Source organism: Protopterus annectens, chromosome 12.part0, assembly GCF_019279795.1.
Source record: "Protopterus annectens isolate FY-2018-M chromosome 12.part0, PAN1.0, whole genome shotgun sequence".
In the NCBI taxonomy this organism is placed as follows: Eukaryota; Metazoa; Chordata; order Ceratodontiformes; family Protopteridae; genus Protopterus; species Protopterus annectens.
Genome location: NC_056746.1, coordinates 572,394,961 through 572,420,629, shown reverse-complemented (window position 1 = coordinate 572,420,629; position 25,669 = coordinate 572,394,961). Strand labels below are relative to the sequence as shown.

Here is a 25,669-nt window from a genome sequence, read left to right as displayed (position 1 = left end):
AGCACTGACTGAGAAAACTACTCAAGCCCAAACACCCTCGCCCAACGGTTCCTTGAATTTATAAACTCTAGCAATGGAACAACTGGTCACCTCTCCCACAAGAGGAACAACATATTGGACCTGGTCATCACCAACATGGGGACTCTATGTTCCACACCAGAGGTAAACCCTCATTGGTAAGATCAGACCATAAACAAATTTCCTGGACATCCATATCCGTCCCCACCCCAGCCAAGGAAATCATTCTCAAAGCCAACTTTGCACTTCTCAAGACTGAGGTGGAATCCTTCCCCTGGGCCAAAGGATAATAAAGCCCAATCCGCAGAATCCCAAAGGATAATACAGCCCAATCCGCAGAATCCTTTACAAATGCATTCTATGAGCACCTGCAGGAATGCATGGATCGTCTATCCCAAATAAAACCAAGACTCACTCCTCCAAAAACAGGAGACCGGTCTGATTCCCAACATGCTCAGCTAAATTCTGATCCTTCAACCAGGCATGTCTGCGAAGAACAGAACTAGTAGCAGCCACCCTCGAGGAGGCCTGAACAGCATCAAAACCACACTGCAAAGAATGCTTACCCACTTGTTCAGACACATGAACCAAATCCAGCAATTCTTTACACTCAATACCTTCCGCCAAAGCATCCACCTTAGATTTCAATTGTGAAAGGAGATAATTCTGATATTTCAGCATATGAAACTGACAATTCAACCCGCCCATGGCTAGAGTGGAAGAAGTATATACTTTCTTACCCCACCTATCCAAAGCCCTTGCCTCTTTATCAGAGGGCTTGGAGTTTTTAACCACAGAAGCTTTAACACCTTTAGGCCCCTGAGAAACAGTTTCTGGGTCGCCCTGGGACTCTTAAACAAATACTTATGAGCTTCGGGCACCCTATAATACCTATCAGGCTTAACAGGAGCAGGAGGCAAGGAGTCAGGGTTCAGAGAAGCCTCTGCAAAACATCCTCCACCACATTCAACACAGGAGGAATAGCTAAGGGCCTATGCTGGGGCAAAACAAGAATTCCTAAGCCTTTTCCTGGAGTCAGAGTAATCTTGGCCTTCCCATTGAAAGTGCTCCCTCATGGAGTGAAGAGTCTCTGAAAATGAAAAATCCTCAGGAGGAGAAGCTGAAGGAGTGGAATCATCCACATCAGAATCAGAATAAGTAGGAAACTCTTGCAAGTCTTCCACAGAAGACTCTGAAGCCTGTGAACACTGTTCAAAACTATCAAACTCCTGTTCCACCCTAGGCCTCTTATCAGGTGGGGGCATAGAACCTCTAATCAGAGTAATCAAATCTTCTGCCATTTTAAGCATATGTTTCTTAGGCACAGAGCCCGAAATGCTGGGAGAAGCCCCCACAGAAGCTGAACTTGGCCTACCTCTAAAAGAAGCTTTGGCAACAGAAGGAGAGGCCCTAACTACCTTGGGAAGAGAGGGAAGAACAGTTACCTGAGAAGCCCCCTCAGCCTGGCCTACCTCCTGAGAGGGCACATCCTGTAACAGTAAAGTATCTGCCTGAGACTCCATAGAGACTCCTGGCAAAACCTCTGGCTCCCCTGAGCCTTCTAAAGGACCGACGTCCGGGACTGCCGGTTCCTCACCCCTAGGCTTCACTGACTTGTCCTTGCGCCTCTTGGATGAAGCAGGCGTCGGAGCATCCGACGGCATATTATAACTGCAACGCTTCCCAAACACTAACCTAGCACAATCAAGCCTCCTCTTAATAGTGCGCTTATTAAATCTAGCACAAGAGCGGCAACCAACAACGTCGTGCTCAGGCCCTAAACAAGGTATACACAATGTATGATAATCCCTATGCGGTATCTGTTTCCCACAAGAAATACAGTTATTTACTTTTTCTGACATCCGGTTAAATACTGAGGCAAGAAAAAACCAAAATGTTCCCCAACGGGGTTACTTAGCCAACTCTGTTTTCGGTCTGAAACTCCGGTTTCGGAAAATCTCAGAACGCCAACCTGCACTCGCAAAATTGCTTCTGCATCGGACCATGCGGCAAAAAAGACTGAGGAAATGATGTCGGTCATGCGCATTAGTCCCCTGACGTACTGGCGCCAGTCTAAGGCGCCATGACCGACGTCAGCCTTATACTCTGGTATTCGGGCCGACTGGGACGCGGACTATACCCAATAGTCAGGACTGCAGCAAGGGAAGACGAAGAACATCCGTTTCCATTTTGCGGAGTAAGCCTTTCTAGTAGATGGCCTTCTGGCCTCCAAAATGACATCCTGCACCTCTTTGGGGAGTAGGGTCTGTTGTGGTGTTAAGGAATTTTCCATGCAGCGAGATTGAGTGTTTTCAGCTGACTGTGAAGAGTTTTGTAGCTGTGCTGAGTCAGCAGAAGAGGCATTAGAGGTAGGGACCAGGGAGGAGTATGTGTTAGGCTCCTCAGGAGTGGGTACCAGTGTTGTCTTGGCCAGTCTGGAGCAATCAGTATCATCTTCGGTCTGTCTGCTCTTGCTTTCAAGAGTACCTTGGGCAGAAGAGGCAGAGGTGGGAAAGCGTAAACTGTCCATGCTGTCCAACTGAATGAAAGGGCGTCCACTCTCCAGGCCTTTGGATGAAAGGTCCTTGAACAGAACTTTTCCAATTGATGATTCCTGTGGGAGGTGAAGAGATCTAGGTCTGGCCTCCCCCATGCTTGGATTATCTTTGTAAACACTTGAGGATGCAACTTCCATTCATGTGGATCTGTCATATTTCTGCTTAGATTGTCTGCCAGCGTGTTTTCCAAACCTGGCAAGTACTGTGCCTGAAGTTCGATTTGCCATTCCAGAGCCAAGTTCCAAAGTGTCATGGCTAGTCTGCACAGGGGGTATGAATGTGTTCCTCCTTGTTTGTTTATGTACCACATTACTGTGGTGTTGTCTGTTCTTATCAATAATTGTCCTGGATGCAGGAGGTCCTTGAAAGCTGTAATTGCATTTATCACTGCTAGCATTTCTTTCTGATTGATGTGAAGGTGCTTTTCCTTTTGGGACCATTTGCCCTGAATGCACCTGTCTGTCATGTGTGCCCCCCAGGCGTAATCTGAGGCGTCTGTTGTGATGACTTGATTTGCTTGAGGCTTGCAGAATGGGAGACCTGTGTTTGTTTGACATGCTTGGGCCCACCATAGAAATTCCTTTTGCAAACATGGACTTATTGGTATTATTGTTTCCAAACTGTGGCTGTATTGAGACCATAGGTTTTTTAGGTACCATTGAAGTTTCCTCATATGCAACTCTGCACATGGGATTAGAAGAATGCAAGATGCCATGAAGCCCAGAGCCTGCAGGATTTTCCTTGCAGTAAGCCTGGTACAATTTGCTAGTATTTTGAAGTATTGAGTTAGTTGCCCCTGTTTTTCTGGCGTAAGATAGGCCATCTGGGTGTTTGTGTCCAAGTTGGCACCCAGGAAAGTTATTTTCTGAGATGGTGTTAGCCTGGATTTCTCTTTGTTGTGTGTGTATCCCAGGGGAATTCAGTAACCGTGTTACATAAGCCAGATGTTCCAGAAGTATGTGCTTGTTGTCCGCTTGGATCAGGCAGTCGTCCAAATAAGGGTAAATTTGTATCCCTTGAAGTCTGCAGTAGGCAATTACTGATGCCAGGCATTTCGTGAATACTCTGGGTGCAGTAGATAAGCCAAAGGGCAATGCAGAGAATTGATAGTGAATTGAACCTGCAAGAAATCTGAGGTATCTTCTGCAGCTTTGTCTGATTGGGACATGCAGGTATGCCTCCTTGAGGTCCAATGTTACCAGCCAAAACTCCTTGCCCAGCATGGGAAGAAGCTGCTGTAATGTGAGCATCTTGAATTTTGATGCAGTAAGAAAGTGTTTAGGATGGAGAAGTCCAAAATGGGTCTCCAGTCGGTTCCTTTCCTTGGTACCAGAAATAGCCTGGAATAAAAACCTTGACCTTGTTCGTGAGTAGGTACCTCCTGAATAGCTTTCATGTCTATGAGCTTTGAAATTTGTAGTTGTGCCTCTGCCCTTTGATTGTGTGGCAGGTTTGGCATGCCTCTCATTTTTGGAAGAGTGTGAAAATGAAATCTGTAGCCTCTGTTTATAACGTCCAGGATCCATTTGTCTGTTGTGACAATATGCCAATTTCTTGTAAATAATGCCAGCTTTCCTCCCAAGGGTGCTGCCAGCTGAGACTTGCTTGGCATGGAAAGGAGGAAGTCATTGGGTTTATTTCCTGTATTGTTGTGCACTGTCTTCGCCACCTCTTGGTGCTGGAGTTTGCCATTGCCTGCCTCTATATGATCCTTGTGATTGTCCTCTGCCCCTTGTGCCTGTATCTACCTCTTTGGGGCTTGTCCATGGCTGGAAAGGACCAGTTTTAGAAGGCCAATTTCTGCTAAAAGCGTGGTGGTTGAACCTGTAGAAAAGCTTTGACAGTTTGCATAGATTTGGCTTTTTCTTCCATTTTCCGTAGTATCTCCTCAGCATTGGTACCAAATAGCACATCATTTTGTAAAGGAGCATCTAGTAGTTTAGCTTTCACATGATCAGGCAAAATTTGTTCCCTAAGCCAGGCATGTCTACGAATGACTGATCCTGTAACAGCAGCTCTACTTGAGGCCTCTAGGGCATCATAGCCACATTGTAAGGTGTGTTTACCCACTTGTTCTGCACTATGCATCATATCCTGCAACTTCTTCAAATCTGGTTGTTCAGGTTGAGACATTTTATTTCTTAATTGTGATAACAGAAACTGCTGATATTTAAGCATATGAAACTGACAATTTAAGGCCCTCATGGCTAGGGTGGCGAGGTATATACCTTTTTCCCCACCTTTCTAAGGATCTTGACTCTTTCGGAAGGTAGTGGATTCTTAGCAGTAGAGGCCTTCATTCCCTTGGGGCCTTGAGAAATGGTTTCAGGGTCAGCATTATGGCTTTTGTAAAGAAAATGGTGGGAGTTAGGAACTCTGTAGTACCTATCAGGCTTGACTGGGGCAGGAGGCAGGAATCCGGATTAAGGCAAGCCTCCGCATAAACATCATCAAGTATGTCCAAGACAGGAGGTATCGCCAGAGGTCTGTGTTGAGGTAACAAAAGAAATTCCCTAAGTCTTTTCTTGGAATCAGAAAAGTCTTGGCCTTCCCAATGGAAGTGTTCCCTCAAGGTGTGCAAGGTTTCCCAAAAGAAAAATCCTCTGGAGGAGATACAGAAGGAATGGACTGCTCTGCATCAGAGTCTTCAAAAGGGGAGTAAGAGTGTTCCTCTACATCAGAATGTTCTGAAAAAATGGAGCCCTGATCAGAAGAGGGAGAATCTTCCTCCACTCTGGGGCTCTTGTCTGGAGGGGGTTGGGAACCCCTGATAAGAGTAATTAAATCCTCAGCCATTTTAAGCATCTGCTTTTTAGGCATGGGGCCTGGAGATGGGCCCTGTGCAACAGGCCTCTTGGGATGCCTGGCTGATTTGGACTTAGTAAAGGCCTTAATGGAAAAGGAAGATGAGGGTCTAAAGATACCATGGGTGGAAGTGGACCTGTCCACATTAGGAGGCTCAACGCTCACAGTGGTTTTGGTGGTTGTAGTGTGGGTATGGGCCGAGGTACCTGCGGTCTCGGTTACAGAAAACACCGCCAAAGAAGTGTCGTCGGTAGTCAGGGACTGCATAGGCATCTCGCTGAGAACCGGACCACGTGTAGCCGGTTTTGGCGTGGTGTCGGTGGAGACCGTGGACCTCGCGTGTCGGTCCTTGGCCTTGCGTTTTTTTGGACAAAACGGTAGTCGGAGTCTCCGACGACATTTTATAATCAAAGGCTTTACCAAAAAGGTGTTGGGCGAACTCCGCCTGACAGTTAATAGTGCGTTTATTGAAAGTAGCGCAAAAGTGACAGCCCGAGACGTCGTGGTCTGGGCCTAAACAAGGTATGCAGAGGGAATGGAAATCCTTTTGCAGTATTTGCTTCCCACAAGAAATACAATTGTTAACTATTTCTGACATCGGTCTGAGGCAAGAAAAGTTTCCCCAATGGGGTACTTAGCTTTAAAGAAGACTTCGGTTTCCAATTTTTCGTAATTTCAGGAGCTGGCTGACCGGCACTTGCGAACTGCTTCTGCTTCGGGCACCGCGTGGCAAAAAAGACTGAAGAAAATGGCGTTGGCTGTGTCTTGTATACCCCTGCCTCACTGACGTCAGGAAAGAAATCGACAACAACCAACGCCGGACCTAGACTTTGGAATTCGGCCGACCGAGGACCCGCCTGACGGCAGAAAACCCATCTGTGATTACTGCAGCTGTATGCACGATGAACGTCCTGGTTCAAGGCTCCTGAGAGCACCCCAGCACTACCAGGTTATAACTCATACCATGCGTTTTGGCCCCAAAACTCATACCGAAGCACAAAAGGAGGGGGAGTATCTATATTCATCAAAGATACCTACACCTCCAGGTTAGTGGCACTGCACGAAGCATCGGAAACCATCCATGTGCAACTAATAGCGGGCAAAACTGCCTTTCAGTTTGTAGCCTGCTACAGAACACCCTCCCTATTACAAGAACCCCACTTGGCATTCCTGAGAACACTGGAGAATATGAAGGTCTCTCCAAACACTATGTTATTGGGTGACTTCAACTACCCAAGCACTGACTGAGAAAACTACTCAAGCCCAAACACCCTCGCCCAACGGTTCCTTGAATTTATAAACTCTAACGCAATGGAACAACTGGTCACCTCTCCCACAAGAGGGAACAACATATTGGACCTGGTCATCACCAACATGGGGACTCTATGTTCCACACCAGAGGTAAACCCCTCATTGGTAAGATCAGACCATAAACAAATTTCCCTGGACATCCATATCCAGTCCCCACCCCCAGCCAAGGAAATCATTCTCAAAAGCCAACTTTGCACTTCTCAAGACTGAGGTGGAATCCTTCCCCTGGGCCAAAGGATAATAAAGCCCAATCCGCAGAATCCCAAAGGATAATACAGCCCAATCCGCAGAATCCTTTACAAATGCATTCTATGAGCACCTGCAGGAATGCATGGATCGTGCTATCCCAAATAAAACCAAGACTCACTCCTCCAAAAACAGGAGACCGGTCTGGTGGACCCCGGCCATAAATAAGCTATACAACAGAAGGAGGAAGCTACTACATGACAGAGCAAAATCCCAAAAAGGGAAGGCATCTCTTATCAGTATTAGCAAGAAACTTCGATCCCTCATAAAATCATCAAAGGCCAGCTACGAAAGAAAAATTGTCCTAGACACTAAAGATAATCACAAGGCCTTCTTTAGTTATGTCAGGAACATGGGCGGAAACTCCCAGATATGCTCTGAATTGTTGCATAACGGTACAAAATATACCGAACCTACAGACATAGCCAACATCCTGGCAGACAGATTCAGCAAACTTCTCCCCTTCCCCAAAGGAGCAAATGCCTATCCCAACTGAATGTAACCTCCCTGACATCACAGATGCACAGGTGAAAGCTGCCCTCTCCAAAGCAAAAAACACAGCATCTATGGGACCGGACGGTGTCCCAGGCTGTGTCTTACACAAGCTCCAAGAAGAACTGAACCCTCACATTAAGTCACTGTTCAAACTTAGCCTTACTACAGGATATGTACCCAAAGAATGGCATACAGCTACAGTGGTCCCACTCCACAAAGGTGGTGCCACAACGGACCCCGGAAACTATCGCCCCATAAGCCTGACTAGTCTGGTCTGTAAAGCTATGGAGCGTATTATCATGGAACTCATAAACAATGACATCGGGAGCCTCCAGACACTGGACCCTACCCAATTCGGCTTTGTTAAGGGCAGATCTTGCCTCTTAAACCTAGTTGATTTCTTTGAAACAGTTACCAAAGCCATAGATGAGGGCAAGGTAGTCCACACAGCCTACCCGGATCTCGCAAAAGCCTTCAACACAATACCCCACTCGGGCATCATAAATAAGCTTACCAGCTTAAATATCAACCCCTATATCACAAGATAGGTTGCAAACTGGCTCAGAGATAGAACCTACATGGTCAGAATCGCAGGTGCCATGTCCGAATACAAACCAGTTACAAGTGGTGTCCCACAGGGCTCAGTTTTGGGACCTCTCTTGTTCAGTATATACTTCTCTGAGGTTCAGGCTAACACGGGGGGATTATGGCTGACAAAGTTCGCAGATGACTGCAAACTGGGGGCCATAGTCGAATCACCAGCTGACACAAGCATCCTCCAAAAGGGTCTCACAGAGACGGATGCTTGGTGCCAGAGCCACGGCCTCAAGCTAAATGCTAAAATTGCATAGTCATCCCCTTTGGGAAAAACAAGGTGCCCACAAATTACCACATAAGTGGTAATCCATTAAGTACGGAAGAAGTAATTAGAGATTTGGGGACCAACGTAGATAGTAATCTCTCCTTCCTTTGATAATCACATTGCCAAAGTGGTTAGAAAGACCTTCTATATAGCCCACCTTATCACGAAAGGGTTCACATCTAGATCAAGAGAGGTCATTGTGCCCCTCTACTCGTCACTCATCAGGCCCATAATTGAATACAATGCCCCTTTTGGGATGTACCTTACCCGACACCTGCAGCAACTGGAGAGACCCCAAAAGTACCTCACCAAGAGGATCATGGGCTACAAACAGATGTCCTATGCAGCTCGACTAAAGAAACTCCAGCTCTACTCAGTTGCTTACCACCTACTCAGAGGCGATCTATACCGGACGTACAAAGCCATGTCAAACCCAGAATTAATGGACACGCTCCACCTCAAAAAATCCAAGTCCCTTAGAGCTACACGCTCCAGGGACCTAAACCTCAGCACGAAAATAAATAGGACAAACTGGAGGGACAGATTCATTTCCCAGAGGGTCCCCTCACTCTGGAATAGAATCCCAATTCAGGTTAGACATAGCTCCACGCTGACCCTCTTCAAGCGAAATCTGGACGCGTGGATGGGAAATCACAAATTCACCCCTGGGATCTCTTCTGTGTCCCTGCTAGACAGAGGCACAGTAAACTAATCTTAAAAGGGTACCTTCTGTGACCTACTTTACGCTGGCACAATAGGCTAATCTAATTGTATACTCTGGCTAGGCTTATAAATGCCCTAGGGCAGATAGCCTAGTATCTACCTATGAACCTATGAACAGCAGCATACCATCTGCTGATAAATTTTGGTTTTGGGAAGGACTGGGAAACCCTCTGCATACGGGGAGTTTCAGATTTTATTTTTCAGAATGCTGCTAAATAGGCTGCTGTGCGAGTACAGCACATTTTTCTCACCTCATGCACCCTGTCCCTCTTGCGCTCTTAAGCCAGCAACCCTTGAGTTGTCCACCTTAAGTAATCTCAACTTCAAAATCACTCCCACGCAGCCCAGTTGTTCACACTAGTGATCACCACCACATAATACTATTAAAGGTCTCACCTTATATTAAATTAAGTTTAATTTACTTTCATTTTGCTATCTTCTCACTCACTAGCCTTACAGTTCAATACACACAGCTTTAAATATTTCCCCAGCTTACTTTAAAAATAAATTTCTAGTTAGAGCTTAATTAAAAAAATTCCAGTTAGGAACAGTATCAATTTGTTTAAAAATAAATCTGCAAAATTCCGATACTTCAGTGGCCTTTTGGTGAATGTAGATTTTGAAAGCAATACATATTTCTCAAAATTATAAAGCACTAAGAGTTATTTCAAAGCCCCATCAATTTAGGTAATGCAAAAGCTTCCTCATGCTTAGCGAAAATACATTACTTATTTGACATGTCTTTAAATATACAGCTATCAAGAGGCACTCTTTAAATGCAGAACTTTCACCAAAAAAATAAAATGCTCAGAACACTGCAAACACCACACCAATTATTACAAATTACAGTTAGCGCTTTCACAAGAATTCATCATGCCTTATATGTCAAGAGATGCAAGTTTAAAAACCTTACTTTGGATCAGGTATAAAGTTACTTCAATAGCTACCTTTTGGGGGTGTGAGGGTCAGCAGACATCTAGCTTTCAACCCTCCTCAGTCTCGCACTAATTTTAATTTTAAATGCAATCTACCCATTCACTGCCATTAAAAAGTCTACAATCCAGTTAACAGTAATCGTTGCTAGATGTGACCAAATCGTTACAGCCAATTTTAACAGAGACCAGACTAGTCCTGACACAGCACACTGCCTGATCTGGGGTCTCATATCTACAGGATACTGCTCATCACGGTTGATGCCTAAAGCAGTTAATCTATACAACACTCAAATCCATGCATCTACCCACAGCTTCATTCAACATGAAACTGGGAAGGTTGGGTTTGAACCCAGTACCGTTCAGCCACAAGACAGAAACAAAAGGCATAGGGAGGTGGCAGGACCCCCCCTCCAATTTACAGAGCTTTTCCTCCAAGCAAAAATTCTAACTCTTCTTGAATTTGTATCTTGTTTTGGTGCTATACATTTTCCATTGATCCCAGTTTAATTCTGTTCCTATTATCCCCTTTCCCCAAGTCTGCCCACTACTTGTTAATCTTTTAACTCCTGCTTCTTGCTCAATTAATAACTTCGCTAATTCAAAAATCTTTCTCCTTGACTGTTTTTAATTCTTTACTTCAGCTATTAGACCTTAATAAGTTAGCATGTCTGTCTGCTTGGAGTTCAAATTGCTCTCTCTCTTTATACCAGTGCCTTAACCCCCCCCCCCCCAATTCTATATGTTGCCAGAATGTAGGCTCTTTGCTCCTTTGTCTCTAAAATGACCCCAGCTTCTCTCTCTCTCTCTCCCTACTAGCACCTGACCCTATTCTGGCTTGCTTTAACTCTATTTCAGGGTTTTATTTCTACTTAAATTAATTTTGATGTTTAATATTATCATACAGTCTAAACATGTCTTTATCAAATGGAGATAACAAAAAATATAGTTATGTTCCTTAATAACCTCCCTCTGTCAACAACATATCTTTTACCTAGTCCTGTACCCATCAAACTAAGTGAGATAACATTCGTCTTACCTTTGTTTCCATATACTAGGCACGCAAGTCTGACATATCTAATCCTCCCAATTCCACTGACAAAGCCATTTTTCCTGCTTTACTCTTACATGCTTTCCATTCCAGATAAATTCTTGTACCAATTTCATTAACATTTCCTGCATCTTCTCTTCAAGGAGATACAAAAGTTAAGCACTTGTAGCTCTACTTAATGGCTGTTAAAGCTCGCTTACTCCTTTTTTCTTTCCTGCTTATCTCTGTAGCACATACATTTTTGTCCATCTGATAGTTGCTAGTAATTTTTTTAAAGATTTATACGTCTTTCTTCTCTGTAACCATTTATAAACATAATGCATATATTTTGTGGGGAGCTTTTTCCCCCAGGCTTCCACTAAAAAAGGGGTCACCTGCCCATTCAGACTGTCCTGAACAAATGATAATAAAATAATATTAGAAGCACTACAAACATCTCTACAGCTTAACTTTTATGATCCAGATCATTCTCCATGTCCTTACTTTATTTACAATCTTATGCTTAGCCTCTTCCAAAGATAGGATGTGTTTGCTGCTAAGGCTACTTGCTTATTTCACCATACTCCTAAATATTTTATTCTATCATGTCACATACATAAAGAGGTATTCATCAAATCATGTGTCGGATTACAGTCAACTGAAATAGCTTCAGTTTTGACAAGTGAAACTTGTTTGCCACTACTATAAAGCATTAGTGGCCACAATCAGCTGCAAGCAGTGTTCAGAAAAGACACTAAGGTCAACAGATACCGAGGTGAGACCTGGAAGATGACTGGAGCAAAAGCACAGGATTCAAAGAAATATTCAGGGCCCTAGCACAGGAATTCAAAGAAATATTCAGGGCCCTAGCATTTCAGGAAGAGGAGTAATATGTGGAGTAAAGGAAGAACGTCAGCATCTCAAAACAGTATGTGAAAATATTATAGAACACAAAGCAGATGAGCTAAGTAGAGAAATAAGGTATATAAGGAAAGCTGATGGTGGAATGCAGAGGTCCTGAAAGTTATCAAAAGAAAGGAGCACAAGTTAGAAAAGACAGTCTAGGATAAGAAGGATTACTGTCTGACTAACAAAAAGGCTAAAAGGACAGATGCAGTGTCAAAAACCAAGGCATCACAGAACCTCTGCCAGCTTCTGAAAAGGGACTCGGCAAATGGTACAAAGAAACTCTTACCAGGTTGCAAGGCAAAGTCAAAAAGATAAAGATATTCATCAGACATTATTTATAAAGGATGCCAGCAAAAACCTCATCAGTCTGGAAGACAAAAAGCCAGACGGGAGGAGTACTGACAATCCCACAGAAGCTGTACTACCCATGGACAGCCTACGATGAAAGAGTAGGAATCGCCAATTCTAGAAGAAAAACAACACTAAGGAAAATTAAATCATAGAAAACAGCAAGTTCAGATGAAGCCACAGCATTTAATGGTCAAGATGTTGGGCGAATCAAGGGAGAAATGGTTCCTGACAGTACTTATCATGGTATGGGGGTGTGGGAAAGAGAGAAAGAAAAAGGCATTTCCCAGTCGAATTGAGAATAAGCATTTTAATGTACAAGAACAAAGGAGATATTCACAGCTGTGGCACAGGTATCAAACTCCTGTCACACAAGTGTGGAAAGAGGGTGACTGATAAATGAATACTAAGAGCAGAAAGTGAGATGGGAGATGAGCAGTTTGGATGCAGCACTACTGACCTAATGTTTGCAGGGAGGCAGTGAGACAGACAGTGGAGAAGCTAGAGATAAGAACAAGTCAATGGTCATTCCTAAACATGGAAAGAACAAACAACAAAGTCCCAAGAAGGCTGATTTGGGCAGTCCTGCTCTAGTTCAAAGTCTTAAAAACATTGTTAGAATTAGTATACACTACAAATAAGCACCCAATGACACATCTTTTTTTTTTTTTTAAACAAGAAACATCTTTATTAAATCATGTATGACACAATTTACATAAATGAAAATAAACCATGCCCATACAACTATAGCTGCAAACATTATATACCACTAATAATATATCAAGTCATCATCAGTCAGCCATTATACAGCTATTCAATTCCTACCTTCTTTTAAACCTCCTTCCTCCTCTGCATGTAATAATCCCACATTTCCGATTTTTTCCTATGTAATTTGCTCCTGCACTTTTCTAAAGATCCCAATTCCAGTTGTTTTATCTCTGTTATTAATCTTCACTACTTCTAGTACTGTTGGCTTAGACTTCAAATTCTATTTTCTAGTAATAGCTTTTTTTGGCAGCCATCATAATTAGACTGATCAAGGCCTCGTTATTTCTATGATTCTGTATCATAGCTCAAAAAATAATTTCTTTAGTTACACCATTTTGCAGACCAAGCATTTCTGACAGGCAGTCTGCAGGGAATCGTTGAAGTCTGCCAACTCATTACAAAGTTACATTACATACAAAATATGTTCCCAGTTACCTCTTTCTTCCCCATCATACCTCCAACATTTGCGGTCTACCGGTGGAAAAATGTGAGTCTACTTGGGGTGTAAAAATACCTATGTAAACACTTCCAAGCAAAGGCCCTAAATCGTAAAGACTTTGTTGCATATTTGGGAGACATACATATATCCCCCCATCATTTCTTGGTGAATTGCTTATCCAATCTCTCTTCCCAATCCTTTCTAACCTCCTCTGATTAAGTAGTTATCATGCAATATTTTATATACTTTACTAATTATTCCTTTCTTAACAGCAACTTCTGTTCTAAATTCTACTACAAAATCTACTAGTGCTGGTCCTTCATTTAGGACCCCTCTGTTTCTCTTTGCCTATACTCTGATATCAATCCTTTAACCTACAGTCCAGATATGTTCTTGCCATCTCCCCATTCTATTACCTTTCCCTCCCTCATTATTTGCTCCCAGTACCTTGGATCCTTTGCCAGCTTTCTCCAATAAATTCCAGCCCCTCTTGCCAACTCTCTGTATCCCTAATTACAGTCATTATTCTATTGACTAGTCTAATTACATCATATTTGAAGGAGAAATATATCAACAGCTAACAGGGTGTGAACAAAAGTGTGATTGACTTTGTGGCATACCTCAATGGAACATCTAATTTTAATATTTTCTGAGTAGTTGGGTGTAAAGTTCTATTAAAAGGAAGGATGAACACAACTCTCTTTACATGCACTCAAAGGAATGTCTTACAAAAAACCTGTATTAAAACATTGGATATATATATATATGTTAACTAATATTTTTGTATTTAGTTTTTGTTTAATGATGGGTTTAGTATGTTATAATTAATTTAATTGGTTTATACAATTTTAAATAATTGATTAATTATTTAATTAATTAATTCAGTCTATGTGAACACACCTTGGATTAAACTGTGATTTACTACATGCTTCTTGCTTGTTCCTGGTTTGGAGCTGTTCATCAATTTTTTCTTTCTTCATTTCTCCATTTCCCTGTTGAGTTAGTTCTTAGAATACCTTCTGCTACTTTATGAATACAATATTCTGTATTATTACTGTTATTCTCCTTAAAAGGTCTGCATCCAAAATCCCAGTCTCTCCTAGTTTCTTGAGCTACCCCTGTTTCATCATAACCTCTTTCCACTTTGAATTATAGTTTTCTGCATGTGCTATGTATAGGAGTCTTAACTGTGTTGCTCTGAAATACCCCTTCAAAATCGGGTAATCCCAATCCACCCTGTTTTATTGGAAGAACAGGCTTATCCCACTTGACTCTTGCTGTCTTTCCCTCCCAGAAAAAAATCCTTCATGTCTTTAAGTGATATCCAAAACATCTCCTCTGCTTGATAAAAATATGCCTGACCTGTGTATAAGACTAAAGGGACTAAAACACTAACTGCCATATAACAGAGCTTCCATTTTCTCAGTTTTTGTATTATCTTTTGTTTAGTGCCTTTGCACATATCCTTAGTTCCACACCGGAATCATTTTTTATCAACACTCCTAAATACTTCATAAGTATGGATATTGCCGAATCAATTCGTATGTGGGTACATAATTTACCTCTGTTACCTTTGGTTTAATTTCATTCATTTTTATCCTGAAAAAATATGAAACGGTCTCAATATGTTCCAAAGTAATGTAATATCCCTTTCTGCTTTTGTCAGGTATAAAATAATGTTTTGTGCAAACAGAGCCAGCTTTTCCTGACTACCATACCAATTATATCCTTGAATTTCTGAGCTCTGTTTTTTATTTGCATTATATTTAGAACCACTGGCAAAGAAAATAAGGGGAGAGAGGACACCCCTACCTGGTTCATCTGCTCAAGCAGTGATTATCAGAGAAGGCCCACCCACTTAAATTTTCACCTCCGATCCCTCATAAATTCTCCTAATCAACCTTATAATTTTATCAGGGAATGCAAATGCTTCCATTGTTGTGCTCATACAGTCCCAGCTTACGCTGTCAAATGCTTTTGCTGCATCAAGACAACAACAACAACAGTGGTATTTTCTTACATTCTGCTTCCCACCGGATCATCAGTGTTCCGTTGATGCTGTCAAATATTTGTCTCCTCTCCGCAAAACTACACTGACCAATGTCATCAATTTTGGAATCACGTTTGCCATTCTTTTAGCTACTTATAATCATAATATTGTATTGAAATGGGCCTCTAAGAAACTGTATCGGATGGATCTTTACCCTATTTAGATATTACAGCTACAACCACTTTTTTCCAGACGTTAGTACTTTTCCTCCTCTTAAAATACTGTTAAACAGAACTTTCCAGACATTTATCAGTTTGTTTCCTCCTAGCTTCCAAACTTCCATAGGAATACCATCTACTCCTGGGAACTTTCCTGCAGACTGATTATACATCACCGTTTTTATCTTGTCTCCTCCTATCCTGTTGGTAATTAAGGCTCCTCTACCTCGAACCTTGTCATATTTAATTCTTCCATAAACATTTCCATTTGTACCTTTTCTTGATACCCATATTTCTCTGCTTTATACAAACGTTCAGAGAATTTCTGAAACACTGCAAATACTTCTACGGATCCTTTATCTTCCTTGTTGTAGGCGCCCTAATCCTGGTGACAGACCTTTCTACTTTCTGTTGCCTGAGTCGTTGTGCTAAAAGTTTCTGAGCTCTGGACTTATTATCAAAATACAGTTGCTTAACATAAATCTTTCTAAAGTCATATTATTGAGGTAATCCCTTACTTTGTTTCACATTCTGCAGTTGCTCTTCTCATTCTGTGAGATTCCCCCCACTTTGCAATAAAACATTTGTCAGTCTCTCTACACAATTGTTACTTCTTAATCATATTTCACACTCTTTTTTCCACCCTACTTTTAAACTCCACTTTAAAATTTTATTCCACACTCTAGCTATATTTTTCAGAAAAAAATTCTGTCTTCTCTAGTAGTGCCTGAATAATTTCCACTACTTTAAATTCCTCTCTTTTCAACAGATAACGTGGGAAAGCACCACTGTCTCATTTTTATTTCGGTACTCTGCATTTATATTTTAGTTATTATTGGCGCATAATCTGAAATACTTATCGGGTGCATATCAAGACCTTCAACTAAATGCACACGTTCCTGTGAAATGTAAACTCCCTCTACCATAGCCCAGTTTTTGTATCTTGGGGAATAATGTGTAAATTCACTCCGAACTCCCAGTACTGAATTCACATCTTCTATACCAAATACTTTCATCAATTTCTTTAAAAATCTATCCTCCTTTCTTAAGTTTTCCCTCCTGGGCCTCCCAGACACATATTCACTACTGCAAATCAAATTCCAGTCCCGCCTATAAGTAATATTCCTTGCTGAAAGATGATAATTTCTCTCTGAATTTTTTTTAAGCTCCATTATAGCAGTTTTCGGTGGAATATAAATACATACCAGTGTAATCCAACTCCCTTGCCAGTAGTCCCCTAGTACTGCAAATCTAGCATTATTGCCTTTTTTAACCTCTTCTTTAACTATTGGAGCTCCTCTTGCAATTAATATAAGTACATCTTTCTTCCTTTGCCCCAGGTATTCCAGTGAATAAACATCCCGAAAACCTTTATTTACCAAATTCATATGTTCAGTTCTTTTCGTGTCTCTCTCTTGTAGCTTAGTTATTTTCACTCTACAATTTTAATATAGTTCACTACTCTTTCTTTTTTGTACTTACTTGGGAGACCATCAACATTTAAACACGTTATAGAAAGCATCATGTTCTTGAGAGATTATTACTTTAACCATTTACGTATAACAGCTGTTTTGTTAAATGTCTGGTTTCAGCTTTTGTGTTACATACACATACTGTTTGGCAGGTTACTCTTTTATACATACAGTAGTTTCATATCTCTATTTGAGCCTATATCACATCTTACAGAACTTTTCGCTTTATTGAAAACCACAATTACAAACACACACACACACACACTATCCCTAAAACCTACTAACTTAACACACAAAACGGTGGACATCTTCAAATATTGAAGATTTACCCCAATAGGAACAAACATTCCAAACTGACAGCTAACCTAAAAGAAAGGTTATCCATGCTTAGATGCATGGTATAACCTCTGGTTCTATTAAATGTTGTCTGGTTTTGTCTTAACTTCATATCTCTCAACCTCTTAGTGCAAGAAATCTGGACAAAGTGAGAAATAATGGAGGGGCAATGGCCCAACTATAGACACAGACTTAAATATTGCTCCTATAAACTAACAAATGTATTATGTGTTTTCTGAAAGATATTAAGTCTAAAACTCAAATGTCTGTCATTATTTAGTCACTTCAATCTTCAAATGATTTGCCAGAAAACTGCAAATTTTATGAGAAACAAACCAAAAATATGAGAAAAACATCTGGATATTGTGAAAATCTGGACAGTTCAGAGGTATGCAGGTTATTTTTATAGCTCTCTCTCAGCTGGAAAAACACAAACGCTTTCTGAAAACATTTACTCCAAGCTATTTCTCTTTACCAGATTTGTCTCTGGTTCTCATACCTCGAGCAGACAAACTGTTTACTAGAAAAAAGCCTTATAATATTCAATATTATTTTGCATATATTTGTTTTCTCTTAACACTTATTACAAGATTAAGCTAATGTTCTTAACCCAGTCATTCCTCTATGCAAGAATGAAAAAAAGCACACCAGTTTTTCTTTTGTCTTTTTTTTTACATTGCAGTGCCTACATTTCTTAGAAACTGAACCAGGAGAAAGAGAGAAGGGAAAAAGAATAAACACAGGAGAACATTTACATTAATGTCCCAATTAGACTTAAAAATAACTGGAAAAATACTTTAGAACATGCAAATCAAACCATGCATTATTTAAAAAGTACTATTAAGAAAAAAAATCGTTTTACTTACGGTTAACTTGCTTCTTCTGCCTCCGCTTCTTCTCCTTAGTATTTCTCTGAACATTAATGGCATAAAGTAGGGCATATGCTTTAGACTCCCCAACAAATTTAGGGTCTATATTAGATGCACGAATGCTTAAAATGTTCGAATCTCTAATGGTCGACCTTTAGCGATCGAACAAGTTCAAATTTCTACAAAAGTTAAAAAAAAAAATTCACAACTCAAAAAAAAAACTAAAGGGTTTAAGCAGGGCGGCAAGCACCCCCACACCCCCCTACTTTCAAATACCAACTCCAAGATCATGCTACAGTGTAGGGAATGGGAAATTTCCCATTTCTGCACTGTAGTTCACTGAAGTGCGATCTCGGAGTTTAAGTAGCAGGGGGTGTGGGGGGCTTGCTCCCCTGCTTAAACCCTTTCTTTGTATTTGGTTTTATTTTTTATTTAGTTTTTACAACTTTAAACGTTAAACTGTTTGAGCTGTAAAGGTAGACCTTTACAGATCGAACATTTAAGCGTTCATCGTCATAATATAGACCCACAAATTTAACAAAGTCCAAAAAAGTCCAATATTTCCAGATTTTCTTGTTCTACTCCTGCATCTCTTTCTCCCAAACCCTGTCTCCGCTTCATTTCCAACATATTCTCAATTCTTTTAATTGGTTCTTTTTCCAATGAAACACTGGAAAAGGTTTCACTAACACAGTCTCTCTGTAGTCTTTATTACCAGAAGAACAAAAAGCAGAAACTATACAAGTTACCTTACCATTTAAAAAAAATCCAGCTGGTTACAATTTAACCCATATTTTTTTCTATGCAGTCACATTTTAGTATTTATTTTGATATCTGAAATTTGGATGATTCTATCTGTAAACTTTGACTATTTCTCTAGAACAACTGCATGTAATGCAGTGTCAGAGGCTCAAAAAGGTAGCGCACTCACCTTTGGTGGATAAGCTAACAGCGGTCCCATCTGCCTGGTGGTAACTCGGTTGTAAAAGATTCCATAGCACCTATCAGAAAGTACATCCAAATTTCCCATAATACTATAAAAACCACCTCAGGTCTCCCCTAAAGAGGCCATTAGCCTAGTAGGACTAACCTAGTCAACAAAGAATAAACACATTTGGTACACTGTTGTAAATGATTGTGTATATATATATATATATATATATATATATATATATATATATATATATATATATATATATACACACACACACACACACACACACACACACACACACACACACACACACACATAATGTATACACAAACAAGACCACAAAACGTGTGTGCATTTGTTTTGTTTATATCAGACAATACCACTTTCACTTGAGGTCTGCAAAGTTTTAATTTTAGAGTTAATTTTGAAAAATCAATAAACAGTTAAAAGCTACAAATCAACATTACCTCAGCAATATTAGAACTGCCTTGTGCTCAAGAAAAATATACTACTTTTTAGCTATTACATGGTATATCTGTGAGTGATTGGAGTATATCTAGACTTGCATACAAACGCCTACCACTAAATATACAGAGGTTCTAAGAATGAATCATCTGTACCTCAAGAAGTCATCAACAAGACCAAATGTCATATACACATGTAACAGATTACACAGACCTCCCACGAACCACAACAAAACACACAACACATATATGGTCACTGTACCATGGCAGAAGAGACAGGCCACAGTAACAAAAATACCTCGGCATAAAAAGCAAACCAAGCCAGAAACAAAAGCACATAATGCAAAGACAACTTAGAAACTTAACATTCTAACTGATGACTCCATGTGTGTGTAAAACACTGACAGAGACACACACACCTTCCTATACCATGCATGGAGTTTGGGATATGTTTCATGTCTCCCTGGGGCAAATGACACACAGTGTCCTTAGCCAGTGATTGAATGCCAATTTGAATGCCAATTTTGAAATGAAATTCACGTATCATTTAAGATAATGGCTGGATTTCAATAAGCAGCTGCATTTTTCCTTTAACTGCTGCAGACCCTACTATAGGTAAGAGGTGCCTCAGCAGGTGTAAATGAACACCTAACACCCAGAAACCAAGAAAAACTCACCATACACAGTCTACAAGACCATGAAATTTCCCAATTAAACTCCAGGGTGTAAAAAGATCAATGGATATACAACTGTTACGGAGACTTTTAACTACTCCATTACTGACTGGGTAAACTAATCTGTGTCAGACAACATACCCCCAAATAATAACTAGATTAAACCAACACAGAACAAACAGTATGAAATCCAACTAGGTAAGACAATTATAAAGAACACTGAAACCTAGGATAATTCTACTCCCCACACATAATTACACACACTGTGATTAAAAGAAAAAAATACTACTATATTTAACATAAGAGTAAAAGCAAACTCAAAAAATCTTCCTAGTCCATACGCAAGGAAACAGCGATGCAATAAAAACACACTTATGAAAAACAGTCAGACAGTATCTTCAATGCCCAAATAAATCTACTCAGGATACTATCAAGGAGTGCTATGACATTATTAAACTACAGAATAGAAGAAACATACCTGCAGAAAAAAAAGAATTTGTTCAACTTTCAGAATAAAGGCAGCTACTACACAGTGTTACAATACAAGGTAAGACACCCTTAATATTACATACAGGATATGACAATTGCTGCCACAACTGAAGAAAAAAAAAAAACATGTGACAAAAAACTGCTGGTTTCCTATACTGGACCAAGGAAATTTAAAATTACATCAATAAGACTGATGTGGATATATGAACAATACCACTCATAAAGCAGGGTTGCAAATTTTTAGACCAACTCACCAGCATTCTATGCAAAACAATGCAGAGAGTCACAATCTGAAATGACACTGCTCACTTATGAAACAGCACTGGCTTATTATGGGAAGAGAGTTATTTTCTAAACTTCTGACTTTCTTTAAATGAATGACTAACCCCGTATGCTGCTTTATCGTGATCTTGCCAAGCCTTTCAGCACTATTTCACACAAGATAATAACTGCCATATTCAAAGCTTTACATTTAAACTGACACATAGTGCAGTCATTACAAAACTGGTAACCAAAAGGACATTGCATGGAGGGGGAGGGGTTACCATTTATCTCAATGAGGGATAGCAGATAAACCTTACAGGACCACATCTTTTTGTATTACTCTTCACATGAAGAGAAACAAGAATGGGTTTCCAAACAGACAAAGCACAGTAATGGCTGCAAATTGGTTAACATAACTACTTCAATCAAAGACACAGATGTCTACAAATAAATCAATAAATAAACATTTGGTGCAGTTACAATGGCCTCACCTTTCACATCTTATGGCTTGCCAAAAATAAATTAGGATTACAAAATAGTGAAAAACAAAAAAATACCATAATTAAAAGATCTAGGAACCATGGTAGACAATTTAAAATTGGGACTATTCCCTCTATACCAAAGTCAGTAAAACATATTCTGCAGCCCACCTGATTCTAAATGGCAGGTCTACTCAAGGGACATAACAGTATCACTTTCGTCTAGAGCAATGATGTAATCAATCACTGAATATAATCATAGTGGATGAATAAGCTCCTGAATCAACATGAAAAGCTACGATTCCGTACAAGAAATAAAGGGGATACGTATTTGTCAAGGGACATAACAGTATCACTTTCTAGAGCAATGACGTAATCAATCACTGAATATAATCATAGTGGATAAATAAGCTCCTGAATCAACATGAAAAGCTACGATTCCATACAAGAAATAAAGGGCATACATATTTGTCAAACTTGAACCATTCAGAAACAGAATATAATGAATGTTCCTTATTTCCAGGAGGTGATCTTTGCCTGGTCTATAAAGCAATGTCTGATTTGATTTTGAGAGTCTTTTCCTAGAACACGCCGTTGGGGGAGCTAACATGAGAAGAAGAAATCCAACACCGAAAATGAAAATATCACCAGAAAAAAAAAAATGTCAGTCAGATACAGTACATTACACTGTACCTTTCAAGATTATACACAACACTTCCCCTTACAATTACAAAAAAAACCTCTTGCCATCAACTTTTTTTTACTCATTTTAATAGACTGTATAGTACCACAATATGCCAGCCACACACACATTATATAACACACAATATTAAAAAACAAAACTCAGCATAGTGTGAGAGCAATGAAGACCATTAATGTAGGTCATGGACTTTGATAACTGAACCCATGGATTGAATTATAACAACAGCTTGCCTACCAACTCACTAAAAACAACCCATTCGTACCAGCTCGTGTTGCTTATCATTATACCATAACCATGACAACAACCATCTTACTAATAATTCACTCAAACTACTTCTCTCTAGAACAAGTACAATGAAGAACTGTTATTTGATACTGTTCATGTTACTGGGATGATTACACAGACACCTAGGGATGCTATAAAATGCAAACCCAGTCTAACTACACAGATTACTATATCACAACAAGAATTATTTAACAAAAAACACTCATGCTCCATAAAAACATTCTAGAAAATATTTACTGCATTCTATTTACAAACATATAGCTCGTCAAATGTAGACAGAGTTGCAAAGTATGATTTCCCCTATGACAAATCATGGACAAAGAAAAAAAAACAGCCTGTCAAAAATTGTGTAAAGTTACATCTAAACTAAGTGGGCTGTTTAATTTTATTTAAGAAAGTCATGGCCAAAACTGGACCCATGCGGTTCAGTTATTGCACAACATAAATAATCTTATGCCGTTACTGATGTTACAGTGTGAGGGGTTTCTGTCTCCAACAGTAATTTTATACTCTTATTCTTGGTTTTCACAGCTGAATGCACAGCTCATATAACTTTTAAAATATGTCAGTATCACTCAATCATTCCGCTTTTCTCAGCAACAGAAATTATTTTTCATCTTTGCTCACACATGCAACATTTATGCAAGCAACTCTTTGGATAAGAATTAAAGAAAGAGGCATACATTTCCAACCTTCCTTATTTATTTTATTTTACATTTGTTAACCGGGGGTGTCTGAGCTGAAAAGGCCCTTTTTCAGCAGAGGCCCGGGGAGAAAAGCTCCATAAAGAAAAATGACAGTTATTTACACATGATCAGTATACACACAAATTACAAAAGACATGTTTTTACAGTGGTATGTGGCACATCAACAGTTACAGTGGAGAGAACAAACAAAAAAACATTCATTTAAAAATAAAAGTAATTAATAGATTTGTGGTGTACAGCTGAAATTAGGTAGAATACATACATAGTACACAGGTACAGTACATACATTGTAGATTAGTCAGTATTTGTGAGTAATATTGAAAAGGAGGATGGAGGCGAAATTGAAGAATGATCATCTCTAAAAGGGGTACTACACTAAGAGATGGAACTCTCCACACTTCGCAGTGCGAAAAATATCATCAGAGAAAGGTGCAACACAGTCCTACATAGTTTCTGCCTAACTTAACCTTTGAATTACTGCCCTGCCCTCTTGTGTACTTCAAATGTATGCATAAACTGATACGGCCAGTATTACTATCCTATGCCATGTATGTATAGCAAGTTATGCATATCTACGATATGTAAATGCACAATTCACGGAGGCCACTATTACTATCCTATGCAACGTATGTATGGAAGGTTGTGCATATCGATGCTACATAAAAACACAACAATTCACGGGGACAACAACAGCACGCATTTTTATAGTGCGTGTACTTTTGTAAGAAACGACATGTTAACATTATATTACTTTTCTTCTACATATGTCATATAAAGCGATCTTGCGACATACAGGCATTCTACGTTCCACAACAGATTACTGACTGTCCAGGGGTGTTGTTATCCTGGCTGAATCCCATTTCTATGCACATCTTACCTGCACCTGTTTCCGGAAGTGGAGCGCTCCAAATACTGCCCAGTGTCAATAAAAGAGCCAGACACAGCCAGTGAAACCTGAACTGCCCCATGGCTACACTTCAGTGGCAACTCCTGTGTCACACACAGAGATGAGGTCCCACGATGTTTATACTGTGCTATAACTTGGTGGAACAGAATGTTACCAGCGGCCAACATTTTCGAGCGATCCTCTCGCATTCTTTACAATGACTCCAGGGAATTTGCACATTAACGTAAAAAGCCAGCATTCTGTCCAAAATGTATCCAAGAAAGTATAAACAGAACCAAATTCCTATGAACTACAGCATTCCAAGACAAAATAAACAAATCAACAGTTTACTGAGAATCCCATATCCAGACAACCCTCTAGCAACGCCATGTTGTCCTACGTCACGATCAAGGTTTTACCGAAACCAAGGCGTTCGGTATTCTGAGAGACTCTCGAGAAATCCAATCAAATGTAAGATTGGTAGAGCTCGAGGTCTGTATCCAATCGCGAGTAAGGAGGTGAGCTATCCTTCATTAAAGGTGAGCTGCGGCTGGTGACGTAATCAAGGGAGTGATAGGGTATAAGTACATGAATCATTTGACACCCATGTGAGTAATGTAGTGTGTTTCATAGAGTCCATAGTTCAGTGAATTCCAAAGCAATTAATGCATAGTGCCCATGGCTACTTATCAGAAATTGAGCTGTTATGCGACTTCAAAAAAAAAAAAAAAAAGAGGCAGGTGATTGGAATGTTTCATCTGTGCAACCATTTTTATATTTCGTTGTAAAGAAAGCAAGTTGCTTATAACAGCCGTGAAGTAAGATATGCGTATATTGTTCCAAATTTATAATTCCTGTTACTTCCGTAGTCTATTTATCAGATCTAGGCTAGGACAGGTCAGCACAAGGATGGTTGCTATCATTTACTATTGCTCCCTGTGATACTTAAATAAATATGTAAAACCACCAGCCTCATTTACATAGATTTATTTTATTTATTTACATTTGTTTACCGGGAAATTCTGACTGGACGCAGGTCATTTTTCAGCGGATGCCGAAAAGCTCCACATCATGTGCATGATAAATAGAGATACAAAGTTGCAGCAATAGCAAACATTATAGGTTGTTGGTTTTAATACAATAACAAGATATTATCAACAGTGTATACAGTAAATGTTGCAAGTTAAGATAGTTTCTTGTAGTTTATAATATTAGTAACAAAGTTGTCCAGACAAGATTTTAAAGTATGTAAAGATAACTAGCTAATTCTGACTGTGCTTAGTAGTGGCGGTTGTATAGTTGGGTTAAAAGTCTAGGGGGGGAGGTAAGGGGGGTGCTAGTCTGGATTAGAACAAGGACAAAGCCAGTGCAAATTTAAGTGGAATTTGAGTGCAGTCTTGAAAAGGCTGCTGGAAGGTAGATTAAATAAAATTTATTGAAATCAATGTGTCAGAA

General features: G+C 39.9%; 1 protein-coding gene across 1 annotated transcript in view; it reads right to left on the bottom strand.

Annotated features, from left to right (window-relative positions):
- The window catches only part of LMTK2 (lemur tyrosine kinase 2), a 1,522,811-nt gene extending 1,498,166 nt beyond the window's left edge, over positions 1-24,645 (bottom strand). The window contains exon 1 of the mRNA XM_044089711.1: positions 24,206-24,645. Coding sequence (XP_043945646.1) covers positions 24,206-24,296 — 91 coding nt within the window. The 5' untranslated portion in view covers positions 24,297-24,645. The remainder of the gene's footprint in view (positions 1-24,205) is intronic.
- Positions 24,646-25,669: the final 1,024 nt, after the last annotated feature.